Source organism: Peromyscus eremicus, chromosome 15 (genome assembly GCF_949786415.1).
Source record: "Peromyscus eremicus chromosome 15, PerEre_H2_v1, whole genome shotgun sequence".
Taxonomy (NCBI): Eukaryota; Metazoa; Chordata; class Mammalia; order Rodentia; family Cricetidae; genus Peromyscus; species Peromyscus eremicus.
In genome coordinates, this window is record NC_081431.1 from 60,253,085 (window position 1) to 60,266,921 (window position 13,837).

Below are 13,837 nucleotides of genomic sequence, written 5' to 3' on the forward strand. Positions count from 1 at the left end.
TTCCCTTCCCCAAGAGGACCCTCATTGCCAACTGCCCATGGCCACTCTCACGGGCTGAGGAACTCAGGATATGTCATGGAAGGGCAACCAGTTCCCAGGAGATAGGGCTGCCCTACTGTGGCCTAGGCCATGCGGCACCTGGTAGCATCAGGAGAATTGCCTTTTGAACACATCCCCACTTAGCCCAGTACTGAAACTTTACAGCTGTAAAAACTGAGAGTCTAGAGACAGCCCCTTCCAGGATTCTACAACAGCAAACGGTCACGCTTGAAAATAGAACCCAGGTCTCCAGATCCCCAGACAAGTTGCTTTACTGCCAACCCTTGCTGGCACCAAGAAAAAGTTGGGACTGCTGTTCGAAAGAGCTACTTAGAGGCTCCAAGGAAGCTGAGCATAGGCTAGACCCCCACCGCAGGGGAGCAGTAGACAGTGAAGTCTACAGAGCACCAGCCAGAGTGTCCCTGACCCACCATCTTCTAGCATTCCAGAAATGCTCCCAGCCCTTGGAATTGAACATGAAATCTGATTTTTCTTAGGAAGTTGACTCTGGGCAAACCAACATTCTAGACCTATATGTGAAAGTGTTTGCATGGCCTCTGTGCCTAGTGCATGGACATCAGTCCCACAGCTCCTGAGCAAAGCAGAGTCAACGAGAGTCAACCAGACTCAACAGCTGGATCTGTGTCATATCCAAGAAGAGATGGCGGGATTGGTGGGGTTAGTAGAAGGAAGGGGTGAGGTCAGATCTTAGTAGGAGTGGACACAGGAGGCAGGACTGGGCTCCAAGGAAGGTCCGTGGCCCCAGGATGCTGAGGAGGGATGTAGTGAGGCCCAAGTCCCAGAAGCAGTCATGGATTGGACCCACTGGAAATGAGCAAAGGGGTCTATCCCAGTTCCACCTCTACGGTGGAAGATACTTCCCTACAGGAGTCTAGTGGGGGCTACCAATCAGTGAGTGTGATGTTGGGATTCCTGGATGACCCCAGAGTTTCCACTACAGCTGTCCACCCTGGGGCCTGTGTGTCACTGTAGCAGCTTTGTTCTGGCTACAGAGCGGGAGTCACAGAGCCACGTTTCTTTCTGAACGACATTGGGGCATCTCCTGTCTGCAGATAGTGTTTCTTTTGGTACACTCAGAATTGATGGTTGAAAATATCTGAAGAGTATCAGAGGAAAATACTAAGGTCTCTGAACCTCCTGAGGGTAGCTGGAACCTGTGATTTCCCTTTGAGCCTCAGAGGGGCTGGGGACACGTGAGTCACCACCGCTTGTGAGCATCACCCTAGGAGCTGTGGCTGTGGGCAGAGGAGTGTAGCACTGTAGACCTGCAGCCCAGCAGAGGAAGCCAGGGGGATCAATGTCCGCTCTCCCTCTACTCTTACCCTGGCACCTCATGTTGGCATCTCCTATTGGCCAAACTCCTCAAGAAGCCTGAGGAAAAGGTACTTGGCTGGTAAGAGAGCAGCCCCTTAGACTACAGAGCAGTGGGGACAGATAGAGAGTGGATAGGAAGGTCGATGATCCCAGCACTTGAGTGCCACAAATAATTGCTCTGGTCACCTGGATTGTCACCCTTTAGTCCTGAGACTTCACTGTGGTCTGGAGTACCCAGTATGCAGTAGAGTGGAGGTACAGGCTGTCAGAATACATCCGAGGGGACCCTAGAATCCAAGCGCCAACCTTGCCTGTATAACCAGCTCTCTGTCCCTACACGTTGCAGATCCCAGAGCTGCACCCACGGAAGTTAAAATCCGAGTTATGAACAGCACAGCCATCAGCCTTCAGTGGAACCGAGTCTACTCTGACACGGTCCAAGGCCAGCTCAGGGAGTATCGAGTGAGGAGGCCCAGCCCCCAGCCCCACCTAACCACCTGCTCGCTGGCTAACCAGGGCAAGGGGCAGCAGCTGCCGCGGTGTGTAGGGGATCTGGAAGGGACCCTAGGAATACTTATGGGGTCTAAAGTTGATTCAAGATGATTTCTGGAATTCAAAATTATCCAGTGGGGAACATATACATGCATACATATATTCATGTATATTATACATATGTTCACGCTTCACTTAGCGACAGGGACATGTTCTGAGAAATGCACCATTCGGCAATTTTGTCATTGTGCCAGCATCGTGGTGTGTACTGAGACAAACCTAGCTGATACAAGCCAGTGCCCCAGCATGGCCACTTACTGCAGTCAATGCACACAGCAAGCTTCAGATGCGTGAGGCTGTTACTAGTGTAACACTGAAAACTGTTTTATAGTAAGCTGCATTTTCTAAATAGGATCAAAAGTATAAAGTAGGACCTAGGGGCGTAGCTCAGTGGTAGAATGCTCATCTAACACTCATGAACCTGGCTGGGTTCAATCCCCAGCACTACAAGGCAGAATGCGAGTATTGAGTAAATATGAAGCATAGGATAGGATTATAAATGTATAAACCCAGTGATGTTCATTACCAAGCAGTCCAGTTGTATGGCTATGATTTTGTGATTGGCAGCCCAGTAGACCTGTTTACACAGCATCATCATACATATGGTATAATACGACATCATGATGGCTACAACACCATCACTAGGTGGAAGAATCTTATGGGACCACTGTCCTGTCATACACGGTCCCTTGCTGGCAGAGCATCACACAGCTCACGACTATATGAACACACATGGTATACTGAAGGTCCAGCTCAGCTAGAACTCCTTGGGAGGGTGCTGGGTTTGGGCTGGTCCTGCAGAGCACATGTGTTTGGTATACATGCATGAACAGACATGTGCATCTTCATATGCATCCCTGGAGCACCTCACAGCTACACCCTTTCCCTCAGAGGGCCCTGCCGAGCTGTTTGCTTCCCCGACCTGGTTCCAGAAAGCCACACTAACTGGCAAAGCCGCTCTGTTATGCTGTCTCCCTGTTGCTACAGCCAGTTCTGCTGCCCAACACAGATTCTGAAGGCCCTGGCCTCTGGTGCTTTCAGCCTGGGAGCCTCTGCCGAGTCACGTGTCCTCAGAGGGCTGAGGTTGGGGGAGGAATGGTAGGATTTTCCCTCAGGAGGGTAGCTACATTGCAGCTGGCTGGCTCTGAGGAGGATACAGCCATGGCTTACCCCTGGGTCTGTGACTTCTGAGGTCATCAAGAGTTGGCTGATGGACAGCTGGGGACAGACAGAAGGGCTCAGTCCCTTCTTGGGAAATGAATTTGGCTGTGAACTAAAGAAAGGAAGGCCAGGTACCCCTGTTCTAGCTCCTCCCCAACAGTTAACTTTTAACCCTTAACCTGCTGGCCTGGAGAGTTTTCTTACTGAAGTACTTATCAGGCTCCGTAAATCTGAACTTCCTCGCTACTTCGCTGGTGACCCTGATGTATCAAGTTGTCCTGTGGCTTCTTACCCACTGCTAATAAGACCTTCATTACACCCTTCACCTCCACCACCCTCCAAGGCCACCCTTCCCATCCAAGCTCCGCTACTGCACAGCCCTGCACCCCAACTTACTTGGACACGTGTCTGCCATCTCTAAAGATCTTCAACAGTACATAAAGAAATCACTTGGCTTCAGAGAATTAAACCAACCATTGCTCATACTCCGACTGTGTGGGACAACCTGCTCCTTGCGTGCCCACCTGCGGCCTCCCTAAACTGTACTAATCCAACTGAAAAGCGAGGTGGTCTTGGAGCGTCAGGCACAGCTTTCTGCGCCAGGACCCTTGATTTGCATTTGGGGTTCTGGCATGGACTCTCCCTGTGTGACACGTCACCCAGCTTGGACACAGTCTCCAAAGAAGTGGTATGGCTCCAAACATGAGTGAAACCACAGCCCTGCTTCCTGTTCAGCATCACTCTATTTATGAGTGGCTAATGAGTGAGGACCATAAGGCTGTCTCCCCAGTCTGTGTGGGGTGGACGAGGTCATCTGAGACTGGGAGACTGTAGTAAGCAAAGGGAGGGCCAGTCACTACCACCACTAACCACTAACCTGGCCTTGCTGCCTGGTCCCTCACCAGCCTGCCTCTGTCTCAAAGGCTTACTACTGGAGGGAAAGCAGTTTGCTGAAGAACTTGTGGGTGTCTCAGAAGAGACAGCAGGCCAGCTTCCCTGGTGACCGCCCCCGGGGCGTGGTGGCTCGCCTGTTCCCCTACAGTAACTACAAGCTGGAGATGGTTGTGGTCAATGGGAGAGGCGATGGGCCTCGCAGCGAAACCAAGGAATTCACCACCCCGGAAGGAGGTAGGTCTGACTTGCAGCTCTTCAAGGTGGGGTAGGATGAGGTAGTGTCACCGGTGAGCCTGGAGCAGCTCCGGCATGGCTTGGCATGGACAGACAGCCTGGGTGACCTCAGCAAGCTGATAACCATCACCGAGGTGGACCGTCCTTATGGAAACATGTGTCTCAAGAGACCTGTGTGGCGTGCCAATGCATTCGAGACACAGGCTATTCAGACTGACCCCAGCACCTCCTCTGAGGTGAAGGCCATACACGGCATCTGGCCACTTCGATGTCCTGCTTACCAGCACTGAAGACCTGCACAAGCCTCCCCTTGGCATCAAGAAACACTCACAGGAAGTTCTGTGTACAGAGTGTCACCCCACCTTCCTGCAGGCCTATGGTTTGGTCTGACCCTGTGATCCAGACATCTACAAAGTTCTGTTCTCACCTTGGTTTCCCCCATAGGCTCTTTGATCCACGTGGCATAAGCTTAGTCTTCTGTTTCGCCTCCCTCCCTGCTTAACCGTTTCCCATTTCTTCTTCTCTTCCTCCTCTCTCTTCTCCTTTGTCCTTCCCTCTCGTTTTCTTTACCCCTGTCTCTCCTCCCTCAGTTTGGTTCCCATCATCAACCTCTGCCCATCACTCCCACCCCTCTTCAGGCGCTCTGCCCTGAGTCTCTCTCTCCTCCCCGATAGAGCCCTAGAGGCCGTATCCCCAGCTCAGAAGCTGGGGCCTGCTGCTGCACCCAGGGGTGAGAGCCCTTGGCTGAGGACTTGGAACTGCACCCTCGCCATGAGACGGTTATGATGGGTTCCCTGGCCGGGAGTGGCTCTGATTTGGAGGTGTATTTGCAGGGTTGAAGCAGCCTAATGTGTGCCAAGTCCAGGGTAGTTGCCAAAGGAAACTCACTTGACTTTCTCCACTTCAACAGCCATGTCTGAGCCTTCCTTGGCTTCCTACCAGGTGAAAGTACATGCCAGGCAGGCGGCAGGCTCTACCCTCATGGTTCTAGGACCTGGTTCAGCAGTGGTCCAGCACAGGGATACTTGAGGTCATGCCTTCATGCCTGTACTTTGTTTTCTGTGTTCTCCTCATCCTCCCCGCCCTCATCTCCCGGCTCCCTCCTCCTTCCCCAAGTACCCAGTGCCCCCAGGCGTTTCAGAGTCAGACAGCCCAACTTGGAGACCATCAACCTGGAGTGGGATCACCCGGAGCACCCCAATGGAATCCTGATTGGATACACTCTCAAATACGTGGCCTGTATGTTCTGCTTTTTTGCTTTTTCTAAATCAGATGTAATCACAAACCCTTTCTCACCATTTTCTTGAGGGATGGAGATTGGAAGCCTGTGGGGGCAGATGGCATTGCATAGGGATGAGACTACCAAGGAAAAGCTGGTAATTAAAGAGAGGAGGCAAGACCCAAGTCCTGCTCTTCTTATCCAGCTCCATCTGCAGGAGGGAGACAAATGGTCCTCTGGTCTAATGGGAGAGACCATCCCAGCCCGTAGGGAGCTTGTGGTCTCCAACATCTACCAGTCTAAGAAAGAGAGTTCCTCCCCCATTGGCACCTCCATCTGATGGGCAGACAGAGTGTGCACAGGCAGCGAGGGATGCTTGGGAGACACTGTAAGCAGGTGTCATTCGCTAAGGCGACTGTCTGTAGAGTAGTCGGACCACTGTGGAATGATTTGACCAAGGGACCTGCGTCAGGAAGTCCTTACCACAAAGGGGCGGGATCGCCAGGTGGGAACAGGAATGTGATCACACTTCAAAAATGTTAAAGTGTAGGCAGTGCTGCCCCTCACTGGGAAGCTCAAAGGGCCGGGTGACATGTTGTTGACACTGTAGCAGCCAACCATGTGGCCTCCATGCTGTTCTGAATTGATCTCTGGACCCGACCCTTAGCCGGATGTATTGAAGAAGTTGGCCTTTTACAAATGAGGCAACAGCATTCAAAAGCCCTGGGGAATTCTTCCAGTTCTGTTTGAACAGAAGAAAAGAATTCCAGAGATTTGACCATGTCAGAGGGCTTGGGAAGTGTAAATTGATCTTTCAGAACTGACCACATGACTTTCGGGAAGCTAGAGACAAGTGTTAAGTGTGAACCCTGAGGTACAATGGAGGTCCCTCAGTGCTTCCAGTGGGAGGGAGCTTGTGCCCAGTCCCCTTCCAGAAACCCCAGAAGCTGCCCCAGCCACAGCTTCTAGAACCTGCGCAGGTACTAAACCTCCCCACTCGCCTCTCTCTCCAGTTAATGGAACCAAACTTGGAAAGCAGATGGTGGAGAACTTCTCTCCCAATCAGACTAAGTTCTCGGTGCAGAGAGCAGATCCTGTGTCACGCTACCGCTTCTCCCTCAGCGCCAGGACGCAGGTGGGCTCCGGAGAAGCAGCCACAGAGGAGTCCCCAGCACCTCCAAATGAAGGTAGGTCCACGGCGGCAGCCTTCGGAGCAAAAGGCCCTAGCTAATCTGGACTCCTGGAGAAACGCACCAGAAGCTGGGCTTGGCTTTCCAGGGTGGAAAGGAAGTGAGGCCACAAATCCTCAGCCCCGCCCGCCACAGGGGGTAGCCTGTCTTGGGTGCTGAGAGCTAGGTACCGGTACTGTATCTGGAAAAGTCGTCACTCTGACGTGCAGGCAGACCTGCTCCTCCACTTTGCCAGGACTTGCACAGCTACTTAACATCAACCGTCTGTCCTTGTAGAAGAATAAGAAAGGACATGTGAGTTGAGAGGAAACACAGAAATGACCATTCCAATGAACTCCAAAGAGTCAAACCGCTCATCTACTGAGGGAGGCAGGAATACAACTGACCGTCCTCCCTGAGGACTCTGGGAACATCCCGTCTTTTGCCAAAGGCATACAGGACCAAGGAGACAGGGAAAAGTGCAGTGATCGCAGCGGCTGGACTGGGTCAAGAGTGGAGCAGGAAATATGTTCTCCCTCTGCAGCCTGAATAAGACGAGGTGTCTGGCTGCAGAGAGGTAGGAGCTGGGAACAAGCCTTTGCCAAGCCAGCTTCACAAAGAGCAGGAGAACTAATACCTTAAGTCACGGCATGATCCCTCTCCAGAGCTGCGCCTGACTTGAGCGTGCACGAGAGGGCGCTCTTGGCTCATTTGCATGTATGCTGGCTTCGGCATAACCTCCCAGAGGCTTCAAAACTGATAGCTCCTTGTAAAATGGTCGGGACCTTCTGCCTCTCCAGAGGTACAGCGGTCTAGGCAACAACTATTTCTTAAGCACCCACCCACATGTACCACACCAGACACTACACCAGAAGCAAGGGACGGAAAGATAATAAGAAGTTCACAATGTCTAGAGACATCTACAAGAATGTCTGGTTGTCTTTCTGCCCAAATTAAGGTGCTGCCATGGGCAGGAAGTTTAGGGTATTCAATATGCAAGGGGGAGACAAAAAAAAAAGGTAATATGAACTAGCATCTCTGGGATTACCCCATGATTGTGACCAGTATTTGCTTCCCGGGAGGCTCGGGTCCTCCGGTCTGATCCTGACCCAGATGGGGTCTTCTGAGCGTCTCTCCTCCCCCATCCCAGGAAGGAATTGTGCTTCCCAATGGGGGCTGCCAGGCCATGCTGCCTCAGCCCAGTCTTCCTGTGCAGCTGCAGCGGCAGCCCCGAGCTCCTCTGGCCAGTGGGCAGCACCCAGGCAGAAGCTAGAGGACTGCCGGTCCCCTGTGTCCCTCTCCGGTCTTCTAGATCAGGAGTAGTCGCACAACAAGCTCCCAGCCCTGGTGTCCTCTTCTAACCTCTGCACACGCAGGAAGTTGATTAGGGCTGGTGGACTTTCAGTAAGTATCTGGTTGCATCTGTTGCCAGAGACTGCCAGGCTGTGGTACTCTCTATAGTTCCAGAGATGCAGAAAGCCTCTCTGCCCAGCCCAGGACAGAAGAAAAACCCTTTGTCCAACCTCAGGGACCATGAAGGGGAAAATCCTACAACTCCAGGGGACAAGAGGACAGAGGTGTTTGGGGATTTGTGGATATTTTCAGAGATTTGTTCTAGAGCTCTTGGTCATGTTTAATTTCCTATTTTCATGAAGTACAATTTATGGGGGGTAGGGGCATCGACGCAGTGGGAAACCAGGTCAGGTGGGTCAGGTGATTTCAGAGCTCCAGGACCTTCAGAGTCATCATACTTTGAGAGTCTGAGATGGGGATGGTCCCTCTCCCTCTGCTACCCAGCATCTTGCTGTGAAGGTGCAGGGGCTGTCTTTGTGCCTAGCTGGTTGCTCCTGCACCACCTACATCTACACCCTCAATTCCTGGCATCTTAGGGGGTCACTTCACCCAGCCAGGGCAGGGCAGATCCTTGGAAAAAGAGATGGAAATATAGCATTTTGCCTGACCTGTGCCTGCAGCCACCTCTTACATGGCAAATCCTTGAATACGGGTAGAAGCATGATGTATCAGAAAGGTCTCTAAGCACCAGATGGAATAAGAGGAACCTGCCTGACTCCAGTGGGGTTGAGCGTGACTCCCTGAACACCATTTAGCATCCTTGGGATGGCGACAAGCCATAGTCGTATCACTAGACATACCACTGGAGTCAGGTTCGAGCCAGACCTTTTCTGCTTTCTTCTGTGGTTTCACCTATGCTGTTTTCTCTTCCCTCTCATCCTCTCCCCCACTCTCTCTGGCCATCTTGGGTGCTGTGTCTGAAGCTACTCCAACTGCAGGTATTGTACCAGCAACAGAGGTAATGGGCATAGCACGGGGCAGTACAGATGGAGCCCATGCTGGCCAGAGCCCAGCAAGAGAAAAGTGACTCAGGCTGAAAGCATGCTCCAGGCTCACCCTTTCAGTGGAGAAGCCAGGATTGAGAGTGTTGACCAGAGGGAGTGAACATGCCCTCTCCTCTCACGCCATGCTTGCCCCTACTAAGGAGGCTGGCTTGCAAGGGGTCTCATATGTAGATTACCTATTGTGGCCACCTGAGCCTTGCTGGACCTGACATCTCTGAGCACAGAGAGAGCTCTCAAAGGTGTGCTAGAGAGGGAACCGCTGGCTCCTAGTCCCGATGATGCCGCAATCCTCTGAAAGGGTGAGCACACTCTGCATGCTGGACTTGCATGCTGCATGGGGGGGACCCAGCGCCATTCCACCAGCTAGCATATGTTCCAGTCAGTGGGAATAAGCAAGCGCGTCCGTGAGTAAGACGGGGGGCTCCAGGGCCTGGAGTCTCACTGGGTGTCAGAGATTGCAGAGCTCCTTGACCCAGAAACTCAGCTCCTCAGTATTTGGTGTGGAGATAGACTTTCTCCTTTGGGGTCAGGAGCCGGGCAGGTGGGTCTGTGTTAAAAGCCAACATGCTAACAATGTCCCCCTTCAGTCCTCATGTCATGGGTTTGAGGACCATCAAAGGGCTCTACCATAGAGGGAGGGCTGTCCTCAAGCCAGAGAACTCTGCAAGGGATGCATGCCAGGGTTCCTTTCCTGGTCCTCTGAGCTTGAATTTTCCCATGAGTTAGGAGCTGAGGAGAGAATGCCCAGGATATTACAAAGGCTAGAAGCCAGGGTACACTAGTATCTGCACAAGCAAGTTCTGTAAAGACATAGCTTTGTAAAGACATAGGCTTTGGGTGAGGGAATCAAGAGCCAGGCAGGAATCCGAGTTTGCTGTATATTACCTAGCCCACTTGGTTTCTGTCCTACCTATCCCCATTTATTTCCACCCGCTCCTTCCTACGTTGATTCTGCTTCTGCTGCATACCCTCCTTATGTTTTCATGTTTTGCCAGCTAGATCTGCCAGTTAAAAAAAAAAAAAAAAAACCACCATGCTTCCTTCCCTCAGCCCTCTTCCTCCTGCCCCAGTAACCAGGCCGGCCAACCAGGCCGGTGCTTCCCCAAAAGATCTAAAGCCCTCTTCCAGGATGTGAGACACAGGTGTCCAGGGCCTGGGGACCGTAGATCAAACAATTCTTGCCATGCTTCAGGGATGGTTGCCCTGTCTTCCTGTGTGAGTCTCTTCCACAATTGTGACAGCAGGTACTTGGGACAAGTCAACTCAAAGCTGATTGGTCAAGCATCTTCCCGTCACCCTCCCCATTCTGGCACTCCAGACCCAGTGTAGTGGATCCAGCCGCAAGAAGTCTGCTGTGTTCCGAGGACAGTCTGTGCGGTCCTCCTGTGAGCTGCCGTTGAAAGGGGAGTGAGGGGTGCTGTTCCAAACCCCCTTCCACTTCTTCCTTCCAATTTTAAAAGTTCTAAACTCATCAAGCCATGCAGGATGGGACCAGGGTCTCTGCTGTCAATCAAGTGTGTTTCCCAGGCTCCGATATCCGCACGACACACTGGGAAGGGCGGATTGGACTTTTTTTGTATCTGAGACCTGCCAGTAATATCAGATGTTCTCAGCTTTACGTACACAGTGCCTTCTGGGGGCAGTAGAGCTTGGGTCTACATTTTCAAAGGGAGCAGTGTCCAGCCCACCACCCTCCTCCTCCTCCTCCTCACCAAACCCCGGCACTTCCCCCAAGATTGATCAGTTCTTATATCGCCCAGTGAAGATAATCCCTCCCATCCACCTGTATCCTTAGTCTGCTAGGATTGCTGCCCATCTGTCTCACAATCTGTGACTTGGCTGGGGGAGTCTTCATGCCATGTGGACCATCTTGGACCGAACATTCCATCTTGGAATGTCTGGAAGCTGTCCTTGTCTTTGACTCAGCTCCGATCTGCAAATGTTGGGTGGGTAGCTGATAGAAACTCGGCTCTGTGGCAGGTTTAGGAGGATGAGAAAATGAGCAAGATATGACATCTCTCCATCTCTACACATGCTCCCCCAAACGCTCTAGCCATGTGTCTTCCTTGGGGCCTTAGCTATTCTATAGGACTGGCCCATCCTCTTTGGGCCCACTCCCAGCTTCCAGATCTAGGCTACCCTAAAACCATCTTAAGTACTTGACACTCAATGCTCTCTCTAGGTTGCTGGCCAGCTGTGACCACCCATCAGTACCAGCCAGAACTGTTTCCAAACTCACAGTTCCTGCTATGACGAGACATGACATTCTAGCACAGGAATATGTCTGCCTAGCCTGTGGTCCCTCTCTGTTTCTGCCAGCCCGACTTCAGGGCTCCCCAATGTTCCACCCTCTCCCCAGCCCAGTCCAGGATTAAAATGCTCTGAATGGCCTGAACTATATACATTGTTCCCTTGTGAAAAGTTTATCCCTTCCTTCCTACCTGTCCCGGGCTTCAGATGGCTCTCTCTCTGACTGTGGTACCTTGGCCTCTTGACCTCTGCCTTCCCTGTATCCTCTGGCCCTCCATCCTGGGGATAATAGACACAGCAGTGAGTGGGTCAGGGGCATGTTGATTCGCCAGCTGTGGCCTCTGAGGGTCTACTCTATAGAACCTCAAGGGGACACCCCTGGAGGCTGCCAGTAGCTCCTGCCGTCACTCCTCATCTCTTTTTCTCACTTATACCCCAAGGCTTGCCTCAGAGCCCAATTAGAGGTACCCAGGAACTACCACCACAGAGAACTTCTTCCTTTATACTTGGTAGGCGTAGCTGTCAGAGGAGAGGGGATTGTGGGCTGGAAGCATCCACATGGTCACTTCTCACTCACCCTTGTCTTCAAGCTGCTGAACAAAGTCGGAAAGCCGTTCGGCATTTCTGTCCCAAGGGCATTTGCTGGACTGCCCTGGAAAGTGTGCGGCTCAGAGGGAGTAGGAGAGATGTGAGTGTGTGTTCCTATTAAAGGGTTCGGTCACAGGAGGGCTTTGAGGAAAATGGACTTGGACTCATGGACCCTGGAAAATGTACAGCTACTGTACCTGAGGGAAAGGAAGCCCAGGTCCCTGAGCTATATGATGGGGCAGGGCAGGGACCCAAGTTACAAGGAGTGGTTTCTCATGGCACCTTTTGGGTAGTCACAGAAAAGAGGGCCTTGTGTACATTTCATCTGCCAGAAAGTACTAGAAAACACATCATTCATAAAGAGCTAAGTGAGAGCTGCTTTGCTCAGAGGGATAAAATCTCTTCCTGTCTGTCACTTGTGGCCAAGGTCATGGTGGACAGGGGACCAGCCCTGAGGTAGTTGATCTTCGCCTTCCTGTCTCTCCACATTTCTGTTTGTGAATCCATGCTTTCACAAGCATGTTGGTGGGTAGATAAAACCAATCCCTTCATGTGGAGTCTTCTGGCCTAGGGCTGAACGCACCCCTAAAAAAAAACAGTAAGAGAGGAAGGCTTGTCTCCTCTCCCTGCCCCCACCTTACCCGCCCCTCCGCATGCTTTCTTGATGCCTGAAAGTTGACTAGAGTTAGGGGAATACAGTGTTATTGACTTGGAATGTTCCTTGGATTCTCTGAGATGTAATGGACAGTCATCTTCCCAGTGTGACTTTATAGTCCCCACACTTAGGGCCATTAATAGCTTTGATTTTGCAAGTAGGAAAGCTTCAGGGGCCTTGAAAATGTGTCTTTCTTCCCAGTAGGGGCTTATAATACCAGAGCCCCAGGGAAGTACCATAAGTCGGTTTCTAGTTGAAATGTCTTAGGCTCAGGAGCCTGATTCTCCTAGGGAAAGTTTTCCCCCTTCCATCCCTGACCTAACCCTTCTGTGAGGATGGGAGAAGTACGGGATATTATTGTCCAGGATTTCTGGAGATTTGAGGCAGAGTGAGATATCACGCTTCCTCAGAAGTTAGGTCACTGTTTGTGTCTGTGTCCCTGCCTACTGCCAACACCAGATCGTGAGCAGTGATGTCACAAGAGAGAGAGAGCTCTGCCCTGATTCGCCTGGTCATCCTCACACTGTGAGTCTTAACAAATACTGACCTTGGAAGTAAGGAGAGGAGGCATCTTTGCTAGCTTCCCTGACAGTTCTATAGAAGAAGAATGGTATGAAAAAGTTGCCACATTTGTGGGTTTAGGTCCTAGGGCCGACTAACGTGAAAAGTCCGCTTTAGATGGAGGATGAGCAAGTCAGGTCAAATATTAGCCTGGCTGTGACCCGGATGAAGATTTCCACAGAGAGGGAGCCTGGCACTTAGCTCCTTTATCATTGCAATTTGTGTGGCTTCCTGTGGCTGGGAGACTAAGGTCGCCCATCACAGGCCACATCGTCATCCATGCTAGGTTCTAATGTAAACAGGAAGGACTTGGGATGCGTGGACTCTACTTCTCCTGGACAGAAAGGCAGCACTAGAGGTTTGGGTGCAGGGGTGGGGGCAGCTGCCAGTAGGCAAAGAAGGGGGAGATGGGGGAAGGGGACAGAAACCACAGACATGATAAAGGGGACTTTGGAGTGAGGGGCTGGGTGTAGCAGGCTGCTCTGAGTCCCTGAAGGGCAGAGCCCAGTCACCTGCCCACATCTCCTCTGAGTTGAGGCTCCAGAGCTGGACCCACATAATATTTCTGGATCTTTGTGGGTCGTGGGTGACCCACACTTTGCCATCCCTGGGGTCCAATGATTCGGTGTGTGTGTCCTTCAGCCACTATCCTGGTCCCTGGTTGGATGCATGCTGGGTGCTTCAAGCTACACAGACCATGAGAAGAAAATGAAACACACACCCGCTTCATTCTCTTCCTCTCCCATGGCTGTATATCGGTTGCTGGGGTCCCTCCTGGACCAGTGCAGATGCTTGGGAAAGCTTCTGACTTCCAAGCCCATCT

At 51.9% G+C, this 13,837-nt stretch overlaps 1 protein-coding gene across 7 annotated transcripts in view; it reads left to right on the forward strand.

The window, feature by feature from the left end:
* Nucleotides 1-13,837, forward strand: part of Nfasc (neurofascin) — a 74,545-nt gene that overhangs the window by 42,884 nt on the left and 17,824 nt on the right. For 4 of the 7 annotated variants that reach the window (XM_059280150.1, XM_059280153.1, XM_059280154.1 and 1 more), the window contains 5 exons: nt 1,721-1,836; nt 4,011-4,215; nt 5,332-5,454; nt 6,448-6,621; nt 8,880-8,894. In XM_059280150.1, coding sequence (XP_059136133.1) covers nt 1,721-1,836; nt 4,011-4,215; nt 5,332-5,454; nt 6,448-6,621; nt 8,880-8,894 — 633 coding nt within the window. The remainder of the gene's footprint in view (nt 1-1,720; nt 1,837-4,010; nt 4,216-5,331; nt 5,455-6,447; nt 6,622-8,879; nt 8,895-13,837) is intronic. The other 3 variants (XM_059280155.1, XM_059280151.1, XM_059280157.1) reach the window with 3 other exon arrangements.